General features: G+C 42.0%; 1 protein-coding gene and 1 pseudogene across 1 annotated transcript; one reads left to right on the top strand and one right to left on the bottom strand.

Annotated features, from left to right (window-relative positions):
- Positions 1-4,142: 4,142 nt before the first annotated feature.
- Positions 4,143-4,715, top strand: LOC139354722 (prefoldin subunit 1-like). The gene is made up of 2 exons (XM_070998959.1): positions 4,143-4,446; positions 4,505-4,715. Exons 1-2 carry the CDS (start codon positions 4,358-4,360, stop codon positions 4,707-4,709), a joined length of 294 nt encoding a protein of 97 aa, XP_070855060.1. The 5' UTR covers positions 4,143-4,357; the 3' UTR covers positions 4,710-4,715.
- A 2,969-nt stretch (positions 4,716-7,684) lies between these two features.
- LOC118879399 (uncharacterized) lies at positions 7,685-15,560 on the bottom strand (annotated as a pseudogene).
- Positions 15,561-22,503: the final 6,943 nt, after the last annotated feature.

Here is a 22,503-nt window from a genome sequence, read left to right on the forward strand (position 1 = left end):
CGTTTCGGAAAAACAAGCATCCGAAACGAAAGTTCGGTTGTTGTTTCGCCTTCCCTCAGTAATCGATTAATCAGGAAAACCAAGGAAGCAAAGTGGGTTTGGGGTCCAGTGATGGGCAACGTGAAAATTGGTGTCGGCGGCGCGCAGTCGCAGCGGGTTCATTCTAATAGCAGCCTCCTTACAGCAGTCGCGGTGTTCAAGTGGCCATCAGCTCCAAGACATTTTCAATCAAATTTTCGAACGCAGGGCCGTCAATTTAAAAGGAGTGATACCGCTCATTTAAAGTTTTCGCCAGTCGCCGACGCCGAAAAACGGTCTCCGAAGCCGGACTGGACAAGGCTCTACGGCCAGCCGAGAGGAGACGAGAAAGGTAGTGGCCATGTTCCACTAGTTAGGGCCTGGCAATGTTTTTTTTTGGAGCAACCCCGGTTTTTCAGCCGAACGTTACGTAATCGGCGGATCCGGTGCCTCCAGCCGACAGGCACTTGGAGGAACCCTTCGTGCCTGCCAGAAGTTATCCTCGCGCTTGGAGAGTTTATTCAGGGAAGAGGCGTAATCCTGTCCAGAATTCGGTGGAGTGACTCGATCGAGCGTAGCAGCACGTGGTGGAGTTGCGACATCAACCGGAGCTGGAAGAGATCGGCGGCTTAGCGCGGAATAATTCTTTTATATTTATGTTGTGACGTCCACTAATTTAGCTATTTATTTGTTTATTAAATTATTTATAATTTGTTTGTATAATATTTGTTGGGGAGGGGATTTTTATTACTCTTAAAAATTAACCTATTTATTGCACAGTATTTATTGCACGATTATTTATTTATTTATATCACTAATTTAAATCAATTCTTTTATTGCCGTATACGAACAATTAACGGCGAGTGTTTTCATATTTGTATTTATTTATTATTTATCACTTATCGCTCCTTCTGGGCAAGGCTTAGTATTTAATTCACCAAAGCCGAAGAACAAATAACAAAAAAACACCAAAACAAACATAACCGCAATTGTATCGCGAGGCATTTGTTAATCCCACGGGGAATCCTCTCCAGTGACCGCGTCGAATAGGTCGCGTATTATCATCAAGTCTGGGATTCACTTAAGAGAGCTCTTTTAGGTGGGGACCGAAAAAAGAAAACAGGCATTTTATCCGTCTACACAAATCCCTGTGTCTGGGACTATTGCACACGGCGGGCGGTGGTTGATGGGTTTCCTTACGGGAAGCTGAAGAAATTCTGTAAATAATCTAAGTGAATAAATGGTAATAGTATGAAAATGGAGTAGATCTATCATTCAGAGGGGAGGGAACATGTAGACAGTCCCAAGCTATCCTACGGTGACCGATACAAGAGGCAGTCGGAGACATCTACGGCTGCTACGCATAGGCTTTGGGTTTGCCCCCAAAAGCCCACAATATCTCCAATGGTTTCCTATGACCTAGAAGGGAACAAGTGGGGGAGTTAGTTTTATGATAATCACGTGTTTTTTTAGTCTTATAGTTGTGCACATTTTGTCAATGTTTTGGTCCAGCAGTAAGACAGCTTTGCAGCGTGAAGCGTTGTAAAGTACAAACATATGTTTGTTAAATGTTGCGTGTGTGTGGGCAGGGTTGGAGTACTGACACCCCAAGTGCTCTAGAGCTAGCCGGCGCTGCTTTCGCGGACACAGGTAGTCCAATTTTGGGACGTAACATATTTAACCTTAAAAAAAGGCGGGACCTCGCCCATATTTTTTATTTTAATTCCTTTTGTATTGTATTTACTTTTATTTATTTTTTATTGTATTTACTTAGTTCAAAAATCAATACTTTTAATGGTGCTTCTATTTTAAGTTATTAATTAATGACATAAAAATTAGTCAAATTCCCCACTGTCGCATATGGGAGCGTTAAATTTATCCGACAGCTCACGGATCATCGAAACGGATCTTCTCTGCACCGTCTTTAGCCCCAGGATCTCAGTAATGTGTGTCGGAAAAACAAAACGACGATTATCAAATCTGTTTTCCAACAAATCCAACGCAATAACAGAGTTGCCATCCGAAACTTCCAAAGTCCGAATGGTTTCTAGCGTAGCGTCGCTTAGATATGATCGTAGATGGTGCAGATTTTCTGTGATGGTTAGGTCAGGATGGCTTTCTATGATCGTAGTAAACATAGCCTTAGCGAATTTCGGAAGCCCTATGTCGTGGATGACGCTGCTGAAGGCCAGAAGCTCCAGGAGTGATACCGACAGCAAATGTTGAGTTTAAAAGCAATTGCGAGGCGCATATTGATATTTACGCTCGAGCCGATGATTTAAGAACTACGAGAACGTTATCAAATCTCTCACGCAAATCACTTTCAATTACATCCAACGACAATTCTTCAATCTCGTTGAGAAACTTTTTAAGTGTTTTTTGAAGCTCATCAAGCAGCTCCAACCTCACTTAAAGGCCGGACTCGAAGGATTTAAAGGCCAGAGAACGAATTCAACATTTTTGGCTTGGTTTACTTACCAGCTATCAATTTATATGCAAATGGGACGAGAAGGAAGCCTTGAACTTCTAATTTACATAAATAAAAACTTCGTTGAACATTTTATTTATTTTTATTTTAGTCTGTCTGTCTTTCTGTCTGTCTGTACAAGCTTTTGCCCATTGTTGTGAGACTTGACAGACGGGAAGCAATACCACAACGGGGCAAAACCCCAGAATAGTTGAAGTGCTGGAGGAGATCCACTAGAGAATCCCAGTAGAAAGGAACATGGGAAATCGGTCGATCTCCGACAAGCTCTTCTTTGAGGAATCCACCTCCACAAGCTACTTGACAGCTAAAGCGGAGATTGAGGACGCGCCGGCTTCTATAGGGAGGAAAAAATAAGGTCGCCCGCTAAGGGACAGCTGGAGGAGCCATCACCAGCAATGATTGGCCAGCCTATTGGGACTCGGAGCTGGACTACAGATGGCGCGGGAAAGATGGCGAAGCAGCCATGGGACGAGAAGGAAGCCTTGAACTTCTAATTTACATAAACAAAAACCTTCGTTGAACGTTTTATTTATTTTTATTTTAATTTCTTTGTGCGCCAGCAGACTCTTTTTTTTAAATTGTTCCAATTGATTTGTTTTCCGTTTGGCAAGAATCCCAGCTGCTTGACAATAAGACCATGCCATATGCATTGCGGGTGAACTTTGAAAACTTCGGTCACACTACAAAGAATACGATTTTTCGACTAGTGAAACTCTTAGCCGATCTGAGTACTAGGCCTTAATTTTAAAATTCCCCACCGTATATGCACGAACACCGCCATAGATTAAATTTCTTATTCTTTGGCCCGCGGCTAACGTCGTTCATCGAAATTCACTCGCTAAATCTGGTATATTTTCTGGTATTTCCTTAGCTCATCTGAGTACCCCGCTGAAAAAAAGACCCGACGAATAGTGTTAGCAGCGTATTTGTCGAAGTCGTTTAATATATCATAATTTAATCCTAGTACTCACATCGACGAAAACCGCGAGCTAACCATAGGAGTGAGCGAGAGGCAAATACGCAACTAACGTTTTTCGTCGGGTCTGTTTTTCAGCGCGGTACTCAGATAAGCTAAGGAAATACCAGAAAAAATACCTGATTTCGCGAGTGAATTTCGATGAACGCCGTTAGCCGCGGCCCAAAGAATAAGAAATTTTATCTTTGGCGGTGTTCGTGGGAAATTTAAAAATAAAAAATGAAAAAAAATGCCTAAGGAGGTTAGTGCAGATGAAAAAGGACGCCTAATCCAAGCTGTTGCCCGTTATTGTGGGACTTGACCGACAGGAAGCAACACCACAGCGGGGTAAATCCGCACAATAGTTAAAGTGCTGGAGGAGATCCAATAGATAATCCCAGTGGGAAGGAACATGGGACATCGCTCGATCTCCGACGAGCTCTCCATCAAGGAACCACCGGACTCCACCTCCACCAGCTACTTGGCAGCTAAAGCGGAGATGGACGACGCGCCGGCTTCTGTAGGGAGGAGGAAATAAGGTCGTCCGCCAAGGGGCAGCTGGAGGAGCCATCACCAGCCATTACTAGGATGCTGGGCGACTTCATGCAGCATCAGGCGGAACAACCCCGTTCCCAATTCGGCTCCCACATCCTAAAGGTTCAAGATTTGATTTGTTTTCTGTTTGGGAACAACCCAGCTGCTTGACAGTAAGACCCTGCCACATGCATTGCGGGTGAACTTTGAAACCTTCGGTCACACTGCAAAGAATAAGATTTTTCGACTAGTAAAACTTTTAGCCGATCTGAGTACTAGGCTTTATCTGTGAAGGAACAGTTACCAGGCGAAATGGCACTAATGGACATAGTGCTAGAGAAGGTAAACGGGGTGACATTTCAATGAAGCTGTGTGAACCCGTGGTCAAAACGGGCAAGCACAAATACCAGCTTACTGAGAAGGGCTCTACCAGTCTTTCCGAACACACAAGGTAAATGTAACTTGGATGTAAATCATCTTCAGATGGCTTTTTTACTGTTTCTTTCTAGAGTTTACCTGTCCGTTGGCCGCATGTTCCTGCTGACGAATGTACAGTACATGTGCGAAGATCTAAAGGCAAAACAAGAGAAGTGCGACAAGGCGATAGAACTACTAGAAAAAAAGAAGGCCTTCCTACAGAAGTCCCTCAAGGATCAAGAAGACGGACGTGAACTAGTGAAGCAGCGTAAGGGGGCCGACCTGGTTGCGAAATAAACTCTAACTCAGCATTTATACCTCAATGCAATTGCTTATTTATTTTCAACATATTCGTCTAAATTTAAATTAGCGTAGCTCACAAACGAGTTTCCCAGATTACGGAAAACGGGCAGGCCGCTAGTCAGCCAGGGTTCCGCCACCTCCCCAGAGCAACAAGAGTTAGACAGCCGAACGCTGGTGGGGCAGCGGCAGCGGGGCAGCAGACAAAGCATCTTCACTGCTCGCTTTGTCACTGGAGAGGAGCTGGACAATAACTCATAAAAGGCTAGAACTGAAGCCCAGCAGAGCGATAGAAAGGATACTTAGCAATCCTTACAGCCGCTTCCCAAAGGCAAAAATAAAACACCAATCAATAGACTCCGATTGGCCAAAATCCAATGCAGCTTCCTGGTGATCGTCGCTGATGAACAGGTGTCTTAGTTTAAACAGCTCATTGCGAGCGCCAATAATGTTGCTTGCATTTCCAAACCAAAATTGCCACGGCCTTCTTCTGGTGCATATAAAACGTTTGAGGCCAAGAAGAAACGACATCGTTGAAAGATCCTTGATCAGCTACAAATGAATAGCTTTCGTGGCAAAAGCTGACATAGACGCAAACGTAACATTTTACTAAAGGCTTGTTTCGCACTTCCGACTGGTACAAGAATGGCCCGTAAAAATTAATACGCTTCTTTGAAAGATCCACCGCTACAAGCTTTACTATCCGCGGCTTCTTTCGAAAGCCTCTAACGGATTTGTTAACTGCCTTGCTTACTGTTTTCCTCCCCCAATAGGCCAATATTGGCATCAAATTATGCTGCAAATAGTGCTGCAGGGTTCGTTCCATAAGAAACGATGTCTAGCTTGAACACTTGCAAATGGTCCTGAAAGGAATCCCTCCACAGAATGCATTGCAAGTAGCAGTCCCCCTAACACAACGGTACATTTTGAAAATGTTTCCTGTGATTGCATTTGGGTTTGAACGAAACCTATAAAGAATCTGAAACAATTTATGCTAAATAACGGGCCCCGCCATAAAAAAATTGTTGAGAGAATAGACAGATGAACTGGCCTAAGATCCATTGAAAACTACGCGAATTTTTGTGGTGGAGCTATCTTCCTTTATGACGCAATGATGAGCCAAGAAGTAGACTTAGAGACTAGTTTTTTTTATTTTTTTTTATGCTATATACTAACAGTAAGTGTTTCCAATCCCATACTAATTAACCTAACTCCGGCGTTGAACGTCACTTTAAGTATGGCTGACAGATATGAATTGGCGTGTCGATTTAATCCTCTTAAGAACAATAAAAATATACACCGCTTTGGATTCTCCAAAAAATTTGCCTAACTCACAAAAATTTAAGCATGTAAACAAGTATTGTCAACAAGTATTGTAAAAAAATACTATATTGCTTCCCATTAGATTTTTTAGAACAGTTTAGTTCCACATATTCAGTCATATACAAGCAAACGGCCGCATAATTGTCACTAATACAAATACTTATTCGTTTAGATTAAGGTTGATTGGAATGATTAAAGTATTTTACCACCTTATAATTCCTGCCAAAAATGTCTTTGTTATATTTATTACTAAAAATTATAAAAAAACCTACGGACATATTATTGCATGCGAGACGATTGGGGTGCTCAGAGGGTTTTTCATTGTAGGACGCTTTTTGTTTGTCTATTTCATCTTTTACGGCAAAAATGACGAGGTCCCTGTTTGGTTGGATGTTTTGGTTGCGAATATACCATGGTGCCCATTTGACAGTTCGCAGGATTTTTGATTCAACGCGCTCTTTAATGTCTATGTTGTTGCTGCTCGCGTTCCTCCATAGCGGGGAGCCTTATGTCCAGATGGGCTTGAGAGTAGAGTTGTAGAACAGGACTTGTAGTCCAGGCGCATGAGCGAACGAGCGTTAAGGATCCAGTGGAAGCTGCTGGCTTTTAGTTTTAGATGTACTTTCTGGCGTTCGATGTGTCTTCTCCAGGTTATTCGTCTGTCAAGGTGGACTCCGAGATACGTTACTTCGTTTACTTGGGGGACCTGCGTACTATTAGATGATAGTGGAGGACATGTTTGCCTATTGAGAGTAAAGGTTATGTATTTACATTTTTTTTCATTTATTTTAATACGCCAGTCAGATAACCACCTCTCTACTACGAGGAGGTGACTGGCTAGCTGTGTTGTTGCTCGGCCTAGGCACCTCGAGCGACTTAGGATTGCAGTGCCGTCAGCGAAGGAATTTGTTGTTAGCTGCTCGTTCGTAGGAATATCCGCTGTGTATATGAGGAACAGAGTAGGCCCTACTGCGCTTCCCTGCGGGACTCCAGTTTCGATAATGTAGTCGTCAGATGTTGTTGTGCGAAGATTTTGTTGCAGAGATACGACTCAAGCTACTTGAGTCGTCAGGCAAGTGTGTTTTGACTTTGTGAAAGAGGCTGTTGAACCATACTCGATCGAAGGCTTGAGGTACATCGATGAATATTGCGCTGCAGAATTCCCGATGCTCAAAGTCTGTGCGTATTTCTGATGTTATTCTGTTAACTTGTTCGATTGTTCCATGATGTTGACGGAAGCCAAATTGATGAGTAGGGATAACATTGTGTGATCCTAGATAGTGTGATGCGAGTTAGCAGGCATTTTTCAAACAACTTAGACAGACACGATAATAAACTTATTGGTCTGTAGGATGATGGATTTGTGTGGTCCTTTCCGAGCCTCGGTATATTTATAATAATAGATTTTTTCTATTTTTTCGGATTGAAGAGCCTAAAAATAACCTTGTACGCTGGGGGGTAGCGGGGCAACGCTGGCGCTGGTAGATGGCGTGGGAAGTGGTGGCGGAAACTTGCGGCGTCGGCGGGCTGCTGCGCTGGGCTTTGGCCGGTGCGGCGGATTGCTGCTGGTGCGGCTGGCGTACGTCGGGTGCGGCGGACTGCTTCTACGATGTAGGGGAGAAACCACTCAAAGCGCGAAATACCCCAGGCAAAGAAAGTACCACACATACGCAAACTTCGATTTAGTTAAAATGAGTCGGGGGAGCGACGTTGATTTATTCCACCTAGTGACAGAATTCAAACTACTTAAGCCTAAGAAGAGTTCCGCGCTCCAATGCGCAGTAGAGACTCCACGGAGGGGAGATGGGAACAGAGCGGTGTACTAGGTGAGCGGTGCACAAGGAGAGCGGTGCAACAGGAGAGCGGTGCAATTGGATAGCGGCGCCGGACAGTGGGTCTAAACATTCCGCCCCCCTTGCAATCGCTAGCTTTGCAAAAAGAGACGGAAACCCGGCCAGTCGCCTACGCCTTAAGCTTGCGTGCAGGCGCCAGAGAGGATCCACCCGAACACTGTCTTCTGGGCTACAGGCAGTCCCTTGTCGACCATGTGTATCACCTTCGGGTAGACGTCCGCGCAAAGCATCAGGGAAACGGTTGCTGGCCAATGGAACCGCTCATCCGCGAGCGGAAGCTCCCTAAACTTCTGAGCCAAGCTCTTACTGAGCTCACGGATGGGAGTGCGGAAGCGCACGTTCGGTTCGATCTTCAGGACCACCTCCAGCTTGATCGTCTCGTCAACCTTCTACCGAATCGTCGCCGTGCAGATGCTCTCATCTCTTACGTTGGTTGTCGGCAAACGAAACGCGGCGGCCATGGATACATCGATGGAGCTTGTCGAGGTGCACTGATCGATGAGTGCGGCGGGGTCGAATGTCTTCTTCCCGGTCCCGGCGATCACCAAAGCAGTCGGGAGGACGTTGGTGCTATGACGTTGGAGAAGTGTCGAGAGCGACGGAGCTGGTGTCGAGGATGCTGAACGCGGTGAAGGGGCAAGCGTTTGGCGAGTTGGCGGGTCTTGCCGGTGCGAACGCTGCGGAGAAGCGGGCTGTTGCTGGGAGCCGGACTTTGTGAATCAGAGTGTGATGGTTCCGGTCGCACGTTCTGCACTGGTCACCGCTACGACAGCTCCCAGTGGAGTGCTCGTGTGCGAGACAGTTTGCGCAGTATTTGTTTATGAGTACTCAGCTTTAGGAACCTCTGACACTTCCGAAGAGGATGGATTCCGCGGCAGACTCGGCATCGGTAGGATTGAATTCCTCTAGTACGTCTGCTATCCAATGCCTGAGCGCTACGTGGACGGGGAGCCATTTTCCTGGTTAGAGTGTGGATAAGAAAAAAACAAACAGGGCTGAATAAAAATGACGTGGATAATGGTTACGGACTAAGGTGTATGGGAAACGCGGCTCATTACTAGGTAGTTTTGGACGGCTCTCTTGGAAGAAGAACCACCTTGGTCACTGGACGTTTGACAATGCCGCGTGCCATACGAATGTCGACTACGCGGACATTGCCATCGGTTCCCGGAAAAACGGAGTCTATTCTTCCGAGTCGCCACTCATTTGAGGGCAAATTGTCATCCTTAATGACGACCATATTGCCGACGCGAAGATTTTCTGTGGGAACTTGGCACTTGTTGCGCTTGTGGAGCTCCTTAAGGTAATCAATCGGTCACAGACTCTTTAACGGCTTGCAGAAAGTCTCGAGAAAGCACGGTGGAAGCGCTGACGAAGGTCTTTCCATTGTCGGACCGAACTTGGCGAGGACACCCTCTTCTAGATACGAAACGAGCGACGGCGGCAAGAAACTTTTCAGTCGTTAAGTCGTATGTAGGCACTAGATGGAAAAACAAACGAAAACCAACTTATACCCCTGTGTAATGAGACAAGCTCTTCCGGTATAATTTTTTATATCAAACGGGCCGGCGTAGTCCATCCCTGTGTACGTGAACGGACGGGAAAAAGACACTCGCTCTTTCGGAAAACTTCCCATCATCTTGACTTGCAATCTCTTTTTATGGATAACGCAGACCTTGCAGGAGTTAACCACTGCCTTCACCAAGTTCTTTATTCTCGGAACCCAGTATCTGGACCGAATGAGACGCACCACTAACTGGTTGCCACCATGTAACGTAATGAGATGCGTGAATTTGACCAGAAGCCGCGAGAGTGCACATTCGTACGGCAGGATTATCGGATGTCGTTCATCATACCGCAAACTGTCGGAGGCCGTTACGCGGCCGCATGCCCTGATTACCCCTTTCTTATCTAGAAAGGGGTTCAGGGAGAGAATCGAACTCGCCGCGGGCACAGGACGCTTCTGACTCAAGTAGCGGTATTCTTCAAAAAAATACCTGCGCTGAGTGCAAATCGCCATGAGTTCTTCCGCGGCGGCAACGTCCTGGGCCTCAAGACGGACCCCGGAAGGCGGTGAATGTCTTCGACACCGTTGGACAAATCGATGGACATACGCGAGGACCCGCAGTGCTCTGTCTAATTTGGAAAAGCGATCCAGGAAATCTTCTGTCGGCATAGACGCCACATGGGCTTTGACGGCACGCTTTTCGATCTCGGTCACCGGCAGGTCGGTTCCCTGGCTGGACCAATGATCGCGTGAACGTTGCAGCCAAGTTGGTTCATGCCACCAAAGCGGGTTATCCACCAGCTCTTGAAGGGGAACTCCTCGACTAGCCAAATCAGCTGGATTATGTTCGGATTGAACGTGCGACCAATTGGCCGCCTCAGTAGACTCGGTGATCTTCGTCACCCTGTTGGCAACGAACGTAGTCCAATGGCACGCTGGTTTTGCTAACCATGCTAGCACAATCGTGGAATCGGTCCAACAATGGAATTTTGAGGTCAGCCTCGGCATATTTGGAAGAATGGCTTCGGCCATCTCGGACAAAATAAGAGCCCCACATAACTCCAGCCTGGGAAGGGACTCCGTTTTGACTGGCGCCACACGCGTCTTGGCCGTGAGCAAGTGCACCATCGTCTTATGGCCCACTTCTACGCGCACATAGATCGCAGCACCGTATGCCTTTTGCGAGGCGTCACAGAATCCGTGATGCTCTACGCGGAACTCTGGACGGAAGGAAACCCATAAGGGTATTCTGACCCGGTCTAGGACCGAATAGCTCTGGAGAAAGCTGTTCCACCTTTGGCACAGCTCAATTGGAAGTTTATAGTCCCAGCCTAGATCCTGAAGCCAAATCTCTTGCATAAAGATTTTGGCACACACAACAAATGGAGCGAGCCAGCCTGCTGGATCAAACAGCTTGGCAATTTGGGAAAGGACTTGGCGTTTCGTGTGGGAGATTTCCGTTGCTAAATCTGTTGGGACGAAGAAGAACTCATCGGACGTCGCCTTCCATCGTACGCCGAGAGTTTTGGCTGTGCTCTCAGTGCCGATCTCGAGGAAGTCGGCTGTCAGAAGATTATCGCTTTGGATATGAGCTAATATTTCTTTGTTGTTGGAGGTCCATTTTCTCAATGGAAACCCCGCGGAATCTAGAGCACTTTGTAGCTCGCGAACAACGGACTTAGCGTCCTCGGCGGAGTCAGCTCCCGAAAGGACATCGTCTACATACATATGATTTCGAATGACGTTGCTCGCTCTTGGATGGCTGAGCTGCACGTCAGTTGCCAACTGTTGCAGGACTCGAATGGCCAGGAATGGCGCGCAATTGACTCCAAAAGTTACCGTCTGTAATTCGAAATCTCGAATGTGCCCCTCGCTGTTGCGGAATAAGATGAGCTGGAACGGGGAATGCTTAGGATCTACCCATATCTGCCGATACATTTTCTCGATATCGGCACTGTAGACGTATCGAAAATATCGCCACTTCAGGATCTGGATAGTTAGATCGGACTGTAAGACTGGGCCAGCATGAAGGATATCATTTAAACTGACCCCATTCTCTGAAGGGCTGGAGGAATTGAAAACCACACGTAACTTAGTGGTTGTACTTTCCGGCTAGAGCACGGCATGATGCGGAAGGTAATAACTGGCAGAATTATGGGTAGGACGGACTTCTTTCATGTGATTGAGGTCGAGATACTCTTGAATCACGGAGTCGTATTTGGCTTTCAGCTGACAGTCCCTCTTTAGGCGTTGCTCGGTTCTTAGGAACTGCGACAACGCGGAGGATCTGGAGTGAAAGAGGGCGGATTTTACGTTTTGAGGATCACGAAACGGAAGACTTACGACATACCTGACGTTATCGTCTCTCGTAGTCGTTCGGAGAAAATTTTCCTCACATGTCAAATCGGAAGATTTTGTCACTTTTACTGGCAGATCCTCCACCTCCCAAAATTTGGTGAGACGCCTATCCAGGGACGTGTCAACTGTGTGGGAGATTCGTGTGGAAAAAACGGAAATCTGATTTTCCCTTGGAGCAGGAACGGGTCCTGTTAGGATCCACCCGAAAATGGTTTCTTGCCCGAGGAGAGAGCCACAAATATTCGGCCGGGTGCCGCTTAGGAGAACGGATGGCAGTATGTCGGCCCCGACCAGAATATCTATCTGTGCGCTCTCGTAGAACTTTGGATCCGCTAGTGACAGTTCGTGAAGATCCCGTAGAAACTGTTGCGGAATCGGACAAGATGGAAGTTTTCCAGCTAATTGAGGAAGAACATAGGCCGTCGTGTTTATTTGCAAGCCAGGCCTGGTCGGAGAACGGATGGTAAACTGACAGAGCTTTTTGGATTCAGCGGATACTGTCTGGTTTAAGCCTGATACTTGGGCTCGGATTACCTGGTGAGGCAACTTAATTAGTCTGAACAGCCGCTCAGAAGTGAAGGTTGCCTGTGATCCTGAATCTATCAAGGCACGAGCTTTAAAATTCGACCCCAGGTGACATATGTCAATTATGGCGGTGCCCAGCAAGACGGATCTATACCCCGTCGCGAAGTAATTTTGGACTGTAGAGTCCGTGGACCGGGAAGCGGTGGCAACTGGTGTACTTGGTCTTGATCTGGATCTTGGGGCGGGATTCGAAGGCGATTGGGAGGAGTTGCCTCTGTGTAGTAAGGTGTGATGGCGGCCGCGGCACGTAAAGCAACTATGAGTGCTCTCACAATCACGCAGCTGATGCCCTCGTGCGAAGCAGTTTAGACACAGCTGCTTCCTCTTTATGTATGCCGAACGCTCGTCGACCGTCATCTGGAGGAACCGTGCACATGTGCGGACAGGATGGTTTTCCTTCTTACAAAGGTCACATCCTTTTGGCTTGGGTGCTACCCTTGTCTCGTAAGAATTTATTCTTCGAGGCGCTGCAGTGGGGGCGGATGTTTTTGGCAGAGATTGACTCGAGCCCGACGGCCGTACGTCGTCTATGGCTTCTAAAGTCCGGTGACGCTCCGTAAGGAAGGCGTTCAGTTCCTGCCACGTCGGAATCTCTGCCTTATTGTGCAGGGACTGTTCCCACAAGGATAGCGTGAGCTTAGGAAGTTTGGAGGAGCACATGTACACTAGGAGACAATCCCAATTTTCGGTTTCAATTCCGGACATTTCTAAAGCCGTAAGGCAACCCTGGATGGTACGTTGAAGTTCACGGATAGCTGACCCAGATTCCAGATTGACGGACTGCACATTGAAAAGTATTTTTAATTGGCTATTTACTAACAACCGCTTGTTTTCGAAACGCTCAGTTAGGTTAGCCCAAGCTGAGCGAAAGCCGTCGTTAGTAAGGGGGGAGTTCGACACTATCGTGTGTGCATCGCCGCTTGTTTTAGCATTTAGGTGAAACAATTTTTCGACTGGCGTCAGCCTTGGATTGTTAATATAAATGGCCGTAAACAAATCCCTAAAGGTCGGCCACCGCAGATAATCTCCGGTGAAAACCTCGGTATCGCACGGAGGCAGCCGACATCCAGAGGACATGTAAGTCTGGGTAGGAACAGCTTGAACTTGGGGAGCCTGGGCTATCATATCCGCGATCTGAGCCCCACATCTCTCGTAAACGGAATAGCAGTAGCCGTATTTAGCCTTGAGAACTGGCAAACTATCAGCTGCACTGTCTCCGGCTTCTGCTATGCACCCGGTGCATTCATCGTATTCTGCCTTGATGCGGTCCCATAACGCGCGTATTTTTTCGCGGCGGATGTTCAGCATGGACAGAGTAGGAGGGATCGGCGAAGGAATGTTTGCTCTGGATTCAAACTCACTCAGCCGATCTGAGACCTCAGTAAATTTGCTTAGAGCGATCTGGGAAGGTGTTAGTGCCATTTTGACGTTTGCGCGGGTGACCCTTTTTCGGGGCGACGAGGTCTTGGCAGTTAGTTCGGGTGTGGGCGGATCTACGGATAGGCCTGGGACTACGGCAGGTGGAATAGACAACTTGTTGTTATCACTTCCAGCGGACATTTAAAGAGAAATGACCTTTTTTTGGGTCAGAATCTGCTCGCCTTTGTTTATGTCGGATAAATAGGAAACCTGGCCCACTTGTTGAACAGTGGTACGAGGTGTCGACAAGAAAAAGTAGTGGATCGGAGAAATAGAAATGGGAAGCAAGTACCGACCTGGTTACTTTGCGGAATTAAACCCAATGATACGGATTAGAAACGGTGAGTAAGGAGTTCGAATATCATCCGTTGAGAAGTTATACTATAATATTTAACCCTTTTGGTATATGTATTATGGTTGGGATCAAGTTTGGTATATTTTTGCTGGTATTTTTTGCGTTTGGATAAATTGAGGGGGAAAAATACCAACTATGTGTATATATATAGTCCCCGGTGGAGTAATTGTAATATTTTCGCCTTTATTTAAACATCTGAACGAAGAAAACCTACCAAAATTTGTTGGCCGGAGGATGCGATCGGTTGATTATTTAATATTGGAGTATTGCTTTCATTTGATTTAATATTCCGAGGGAAAAATACTATACCAAAAAAATTGGTGGACGGAGCATGCTGTACATGCAGTGGAGTGCTGGTATTTATCTCGTTTAAATAAAATAAATTTTACGGAGTAAATACCAAATACCGGAAAAAATACTAAAAAGTTTGATGGATAATAAAACACAATGACCAAAAAAATGTTCACGTCGGTTGGTGTAATTTTTTATTTTATTATTTTTTACCGGATGGCCGACGGAAAACTTTAATTAGTCGGAACGGGATGGTGGAGTTAAAAATTATATGTGACTGTATGTAGATATGTAGATATTTGTATGTATGTAGATATTTGTATGGATGTAGATATTTATATGTATGTAGTTATTTGTATGTATGTAGATATTTGTATATATGTAGATATTTGTATGGATGTAGATATTTATATGTATGTAGGTATTTGTATGTATGTAGATATTTGCATGTATGTAATTTTCGCCGGTTTTAAATTTATCAAATAATTATTGCCGGCGGGGTATGTGTTGTTGGGGAAGTTTTCGATTTATTGTGTGTGAACTGTATTTGGAAAAACGATAAAATATGTGCAAGTATTTTAGCGGCTGCGGATATACAGTGAGAAAAATCTTGAAAAGTTTCGGGGGCCTGAATAATAATAATAATTCTCACTGTATGCTTGGCTTATATTTGCACAATATTTTTTCTAAGCTTGGAATTTTTTCTCGATTTTGTATATGTGTATGTAAGTATGGATGAGCGGCCAAATGCAATTAAAAAAGGAGTCGGAAAAAATTGGCAATATGGCCGCACGTAGCAAAAGGAAAATCGAAGAAAAATATGGCGAAGTAATTTTTAATTGCCGTTGTCGGATTTAATCGGACTAGGATTTTGGACAAATCGTACAGAAAGTCAAACGAATTATATTTTCGAGTGGCTGACTGCAGACCGGCAATTAATAAGACGAAAAGCTTTACTTATCTTATCGGCTCGAATGGACCAACATGTACGCCGGGGGGTAGCGGGGTACCGTGGTGGCGCTGATGGAATGGCGTGGGAGGCGACGGCGGGAAACTGGCGGCGTCGACGGGCTGCTGCGCTGGGCTTCGGCGGTTTGCTGCTGGTGCTGCGGAAGCTGTAGGGGAGAAACCACTCGAACGCGTATTGCCCCTTAATCGAAAAGAAGAACTCGAGAAAAAAGTGAACTTTGAAAGAAGGCGGGGGTGCGACCGCGGTTTATTTCAGTTGAACTCCAAAATCAAACTAATCTAAGCTCCGCTCTGCGCTCCAAAGCGCAGCGGAGACTTCATGGAGGGAGCTAGGAACAGCGCAGGAGAGCGGGAGCGCGAGAGAGCGGGAGAGCGGTAGAGCGGTGCAGCTGGATAGCGGGGCCAGTCCAGATTCGCCGGACAGTGGGCCTGAACAAAAACAAATAAAACAGACACCCAATTAAAATTCCAATTGCAGAAGCCCCAATTCCAAGTAAAGAAGGCGAACATTTACACACAACACATATATTACGCGCAAAGTCTTACTTTCATAACTTGTATTGACGTTTACTCAAAATTTTTAGTAGTAATGGAAATCCGAAATAAATTAAATATTGAAAACAAAGTAATGGAACTTCTTCAACAATTTCCACAAGCCAAAGTAATAATGACCGATAATGAACCGAGCCTTACCTCGGCCCAATTTAAATCTTTTGACAAAGGTGCGGCTTAACTTTACATTACGCAGACCCAAGGCACCATCAAACGGACAAGTTGAAAGAGCTACATTAACAGAATTAGCCCGATACATTAAAGAAGAATTTAATTTCACCGACTATTCCGAAATAGTAATAAGAGCCGCTCAAGAATATAATCAGAGCATTCATTCTACAACGAACCAAAAACCTTTTGCCGTACTATATAATAAAATAGAGCACGATAACATTCCTCAAATTTTAAACAATACACAAGAGAAAATGTTAGAAACACATAATGAAAACAGAAAAGAAAAATTATATAATGTACACAGAAAAAAAAACGAACCATGATCAATTTGATATGCGCATGGTAAATTTGTGATTTTTATCATTTTTACCATTAAATAATGTCAAATTGATACAAAAAAATGTCAAGTTGTCGATTTCTCTCTTTTCCGAAATACTTTGACATCGAAAAAGAGAGGATATAGCAATATGGCGACATCAATCACGTGAGTGGAAGCGAAAAAGATATTTTCGAAATTCGAATTGGCCTACTTTGATCATGTTGTCTCGCTTGCACTTACATACGTTTTAGTGGATTTTTTGACACTTGAGTTTTATCGTGAAGCCGGTCAGACGTACATTTTCAGTGTTTTCCTAAGTGCGCAGAACAAGGAAATGGTGAGTAAGCTTCATATATCACTGTGGACGGCAGTACACGTAGTGGCGAAGCGCGCAAGAGAGCGTGCGAAGACAACTACTATATATAGCCGCAGAATTGAAAATCTGCACTTATGGTCCGATCATAACGATCGTGATACACCAATCGAAAGGTATCGCACTAACTAAGAAGATTGCATACCAAGACTTTTAAAATATAGATTTTTTTGGAAGAAACAGCGGTGAAAGTGTAAAAGAAAAAATTTAGAAAATTTGAGCTGCTGGATACGTTGGGGATAAGAGCCCCAAGCTGTTTAGCTAGTTTATTTCTTACTGAGAATACGCGTCGAATGACACCTCATTTGTTGAAATCCGATGTTCCGTTCAAAAGAAATTCAAAAAACAAGATTTTCTTCTTCTTCCCAAAATGAAAATGTTTGTCCCTTTGTTTGTGGGCTTGTATGCATCCCATCTTAGTTTTAGGGTTTTGGAAACCCTATGGGTGTATAAAGTAGCTTGAAATAGAAAACGTTTGTTCTACGACTTTTGGAAAAACCCGCTAGTTTATCGGAAAATCAAAACTAAAAGCCAGATTTAAAATGCTTATAGTAGCTAAACTGCTAATGCTACAGAAACGTGCTATATATCTCTGAAAAGATAATGTAATTTGCTAAATACTGTTGATGTAATATTAATAATATTTCATACTTATTGGAATAAACAAGAAAAAAACCAATTTAATGAACAATATTCTTATTAGATTTTTTCAAACGGAAAATCTGTTATGGTTTTAGGGTCCTTTACTTGCATGAAGCTAAACTTGCTAGGAAACTTGATCTATTTGTTCCACCACTTTGGAAAAACCATCTAGTTCAGCGGGAAATGTAAGAAACGACAGATTTCTCTTCGAATCTGCTATTAAAATAGGTAATTGAAGCCATAAAACTTGTTATTAAAAAGTTTAATATTCATATTATATGTTTCATTCTTATTAAAATGTGAGTGTAAACAACCCATACCTTATTAGAATAAAGTTAAGCCGAAGTGGAACATGAAAGTGTGTGTTTGGTTTTTCAATAGCCAAGCCATATGGGGACGACTCCTAGTCATGGTATTGAGGTACTTAAACTCTTGTGCAAAAAAAACTTCTGAATCAAACAAAAACACCTCTTAACGAGGTAAAAAGTAGTGGCGAAAACGCTCTTAACAAAAATTTCTGATATCAACAATTGTGACGAAAAATAATATTACATTCGATAAAATAAATAAACTATATTAAATTTATGTATTCCACACGCTACAGCAGAAAATTTACGTGTAGGTAAATAAATATTTACTGTTGCGGGCCGAAATCAAAAATTTAATATAGTTTATTTGTTTTATCGAAAGTAATATGATTTTTCGTCACAATTGTTGATATCAGAAATTTTTGTTAAGAGCGCTTTCGCCACTACTTTTTACCTCGTTAAGAGGTGTTTTTGTTTGATAATGTGTATATGTGTGAAGTGCTATAATAACATAGTAACATAATAAGCGGAAAAAACTAAAGTCGTTTGCGATTTTCTTAGTGGTTTTTTTATATAACTGCTCTACGGCAACAAAAGCACGTGCAACTACCCTTCAGTTCTGCAGTAGGGACGCGGTGACATGGCTCAAGGCAAAAAGCTTTTTTGTTTTTTTTTTTGTGCCTAAAACGCTGTGCCGCTGTTGACGTCAGCAGAGAAGTCGGCGCAGTGTAGAAGACTGCCTACGAAAACGATCGTGCAACAAAGAGAAGCAGATATTCGGAGCTTCCCTCTCTTTCTTTGTCTTATAATCGCCTGCACTCGGCGCTCTCAGAGACAAATTTCGGCAGGTCCGTTATTTCTTTTGAGTCTCTCCTTTATGTTCGGCTAGCGACTAATGCGGAAAAATTTTCGTGCCACAGCGACATGTAAATGCCCTAATATTTTAGGAGCATTATTGTATATCGAAAAAAACCAACTAATATTGTTTTATAAAAGTAAATTATTTGATTATAGTAAAATTAAGTAAATTGAATTTACTTTGAATGTTATGATTACGTATTATACATTAATATTACAATATAATTTTTTAGTTAAGTTATAGAAATTTAGTTCGTTAAAATTTGTTTAAATATTTAAAACATTTTAATAGTACCATTCATAGAATTCATTTTGTATATTACTCCAAAAAGTAAAAATTAGGTAGTCGGATATTTTTCGCTTTAGAAAGGGTATAGGTGCAGTGGCACGCGCCAACAGCGAAGAGAAATTTAAAGAAATCATGTAAAGGGGTGAGAGGAATACTTGGTTCATTCTGTTTGAGTTATTGAAAGGGAAGCAAGCCATTTAAATTGTGCGAAGCAGATTTACTTCTTTCGTTTTTTAAAGTGAAAATAATAAAGTCAGGTAAGTGTTACATTAAGTTGAAGATGTGGTGCATTGATCTTAGTTTAAAGTATTAAGGTATTCAATGGGTTCCGTAAGCCGAAAGTGGATGATGAAATGTTTTGCGCCAATAAAAATCCTGCGAAAGGTGAAACACAGCTCTAAATGGTAAATATGCAAATAAACAAATAAAACGCATTATTTTAACATATGCCTATGAATTTTCTCATGAGCAAAGGTTTAAGGAAGTCGATGACCAATGTAAAAAGCAAATTAACGTAACATTAAACTAGGCTTACTAACAATAATTGTCCTTTAACAGAAAACCTAAATAACACTTTTTAATTAACATGAATTTAAGAGTAAATAAAAATGTATGTATTTTAAATTATTTTTCATAAGTGAAAACTCATTGAAAAATTCTGATTTCCACAAGTGATTTTACTTGGGACGTGTCACCGGCACGTGACAGGCCATACGAAAAATGAGTATAAGGAACAAGTGAAGTCCCGTGGGACTTCGAAAAATTTTCATTTGAATTTTCACTTGTGAAAATGCGGACATCCCATACAATTTTCTATATGGAGCGTCACTGTTTCTTCACTTGTGCAAGAGGACATGTCCCACCGGATTCACAAGGTGATTCACAAGTGAGTACGTATGTACATACATACGTATGTGTAAGCGTGTGTATGTGTAGAGGCTGTTTCAGCGTGAAAACAAAACTAATAAGTATGTACATCTAACAATAAACATGATTGCATTTAAACAAAATCATATTTTAAAATGCGCTTAAATTTATGTTTAGATGTATGTACATGCCTGTTAATTATTTTTTCTACGCCGCCCTGCAAAGTGGCTTCTCATGTACATATGTACATATGTATGTATAGACAGATGCATGCGATTTTCATTGCTTTTCATAAAATGTTGCTTATTCTTGAAAGTCTTTCACAAATTTTCTGTTATTTCACAATTAATTCAGGTTTCATATTTTAGCGAGCACTTTCAAGCTTATGTGGTGGATGCCGAACTGGAATCTTATAAGATTGTATAAAACCTATAATTATAAGTTAATCACAATTAAGAAAGTTTAGTAAATAAGTATACATAAGTAAAAAAAATGAACCAATGTAAATATCTAAAATAAGAATCAATAATCAATAAGAAATAATAATAAGAAATATTGTAAATACTGTTTTGTACAAACTGTAAGTAGGTAAGAAAACGTATTTCAAAATAAAATAAAATAAATTATAAAAAAAATTTGGTATATTATTTTTTAATTTAATTAATATCAAATCTACAACAATATCAAATTTACAACAACAATATTTCAAAAAATTGTTACCGCTTAATGTAAAAATGATATTACCGAAATATCGTTTTTTCCATTTCGAACATATCAAATTGATATGTGCCGTATCAAGGCCGAATTGATACTGGATTTCATCAAATTGACCATCATATCATATCAAATTTTTTTTCTGTGTAAAGGGATTTAAATAATACCAAAATATTGTTTAAATTTATTTAGTTTTTATTTTTAAAAATTTCAAAATTAGTTAGATTTAGAGAAAAATCACGTGAAACAACAAAAAAATATTATAAAGAAATAGGTGAAACGACTGCGACGCCACAGAGCCAATGCAACGGCAGCAAAGCGTGGGATTCGCTACAAAGGGAATATATAAAATATTTGTTATATATATACATACATATGCAAGTTATCCAACCCGTAAAACGGTTCCACTTATGGAATTTATAAAGAAATTTTTGAATTCAATCTCAGCTATGTTACCCTTGCCTTCAGCGACATTGCCTTTGCCTTTGTTTAAGATTCTGCCTTTGCCTTTGCCATTCATAAAGTAAACACAAGCTTCCGTTCAAAGCCCAAACTTTTCCGTTCAAAGCCCACAGTATTGCGTTCTTAGTTCAGAACATATTGCGTTCCGATTTTCAATCAAATTGCATCGGTCAGCATAATTTCATTTCACAACGAGATGCGACAGTTTCAGCATAAGCTTTTATTTTAAACAAAAATTAAAGTTCTGGAAGCTTAAGAAAAGGAAAGCTTCTGGCCGAGGTTCATTGGATAATTTTTTAGAATTAAGAGCCAGTCCTATTTTATCCGAGACCGCGATCGGTTCACAGTTTATAAAAAGTGTCTTGTATTAATTGAGTTTTAAGAATAAAGGTTTATCACCCGAGTTTTAAAAATAAAAAAATAAATTTTTTTAAATCATCTACTAACGACGAATTTAATTGGCGCCCAACGTGGGGCCGCGTTAATTAAAAAGTTCCAAAAATTATTTAATGAAAAATAAGTTAAATATAAACGGAGCTCGCGCGGCCAACAACTCAACATTTCTAGTGGAGAAATTAAAAAATCCACCAAACATCACAACAAAGTGACAGTGGTCGTTAACAATAATTAAATGGAAATTAAAAAATGAAATAATCCATTTTAAGGTGAACTCAAAAAAAAAAGGTGGACCAAAATCTTAAATACAAAAAATACAAGAACACAAAATAAAGCAAAACCAGAAAAGCACTAAACAAAAACAGTTAAACAAACCAGCTCTTACAACAACAACAACAAAATCACAACTCGCTGAAACAGGAAAAATTAAAGAAGGAAGGAAGGGCATTCTATTGCCAATAATTTCTACTGAATCCAGGAAGGAAGATCAACCCACAACCTCACAGAAGAAAGACCCCATCGGGACAGTCTCGTGAGAAATTAATTTTCAATAAAAAAAATTAAACATTATAATCTAAGATCAGGGAATTTAAAAAAAAAAAATAATATAAGATTTAAACATTGATAGAAAGTAAGATAGATTCACGATTTAATAAAAAATATTGAGAAACAATCTGGAAGATTTAATAAATAGCTTTGGTGAAATAAATCTAACCATGGCAACCGGAGGTTCAGCCACAGCAGGCGGCTTAACAGTGGAATTAATAAATAGATTGATAAATGTTCAATTAAATGAAGTGAGCAGGAAAATAGAAGGTTTAGAAGGAAAGTTAGCCACAGATGCATACACTGTGGAGGATTATAAAATACAAATAATCGACCCAACTATAAAAAATAATAATATAAAAACACTTGAAGTGGTAAAATCTTTACCAAAATTCACGGGGGAACCAACACAATGTGTAGGTTGGAGGGAAGCCGCAGAAACTGTAATGAGTCTCTATAAAATTCAAAGTGAACAATATTTATCGCCTTAACAATTTTAGGAAATAAAATTTTGGGAGCTGCCCATGATGCTCTTACCAATCATGGCACCGTTTTAAACTTTCGAGCAATCTTATCTAGATTGGACTTTATATATAGCGATAAACGACCAATACATATTCTCGAGTCAGAA

Source organism: Drosophila suzukii, unplaced genomic scaffold (genome assembly GCF_043229965.1).
Source record: "Drosophila suzukii unplaced genomic scaffold, CBGP_Dsuzu_IsoJpt1.0 scf_17, whole genome shotgun sequence".
In the NCBI taxonomy this organism is placed as follows: domain Eukaryota; kingdom Metazoa; phylum Arthropoda; class Insecta; order Diptera; family Drosophilidae; genus Drosophila; species Drosophila suzukii.

What these genes read in the sequence shown, in the direction of transcription:
- LOC139354722 (XM_070998959.1), top strand. Translation starts at nt 4,358, where the DNA reads ATGAAGCTGTGTGAACCCGTGGTCAAAACGGGCAAGCACAAATACCAG. An exon ending in AGTCTTTCCGAACACACAAG is followed by an intron (nt 4,447 to 4,504) that starts GTAAATGTAACT and finishes GTTTCTTTCTAG; the next exon opens with AGTTTACCTGTCCGTTGGCC.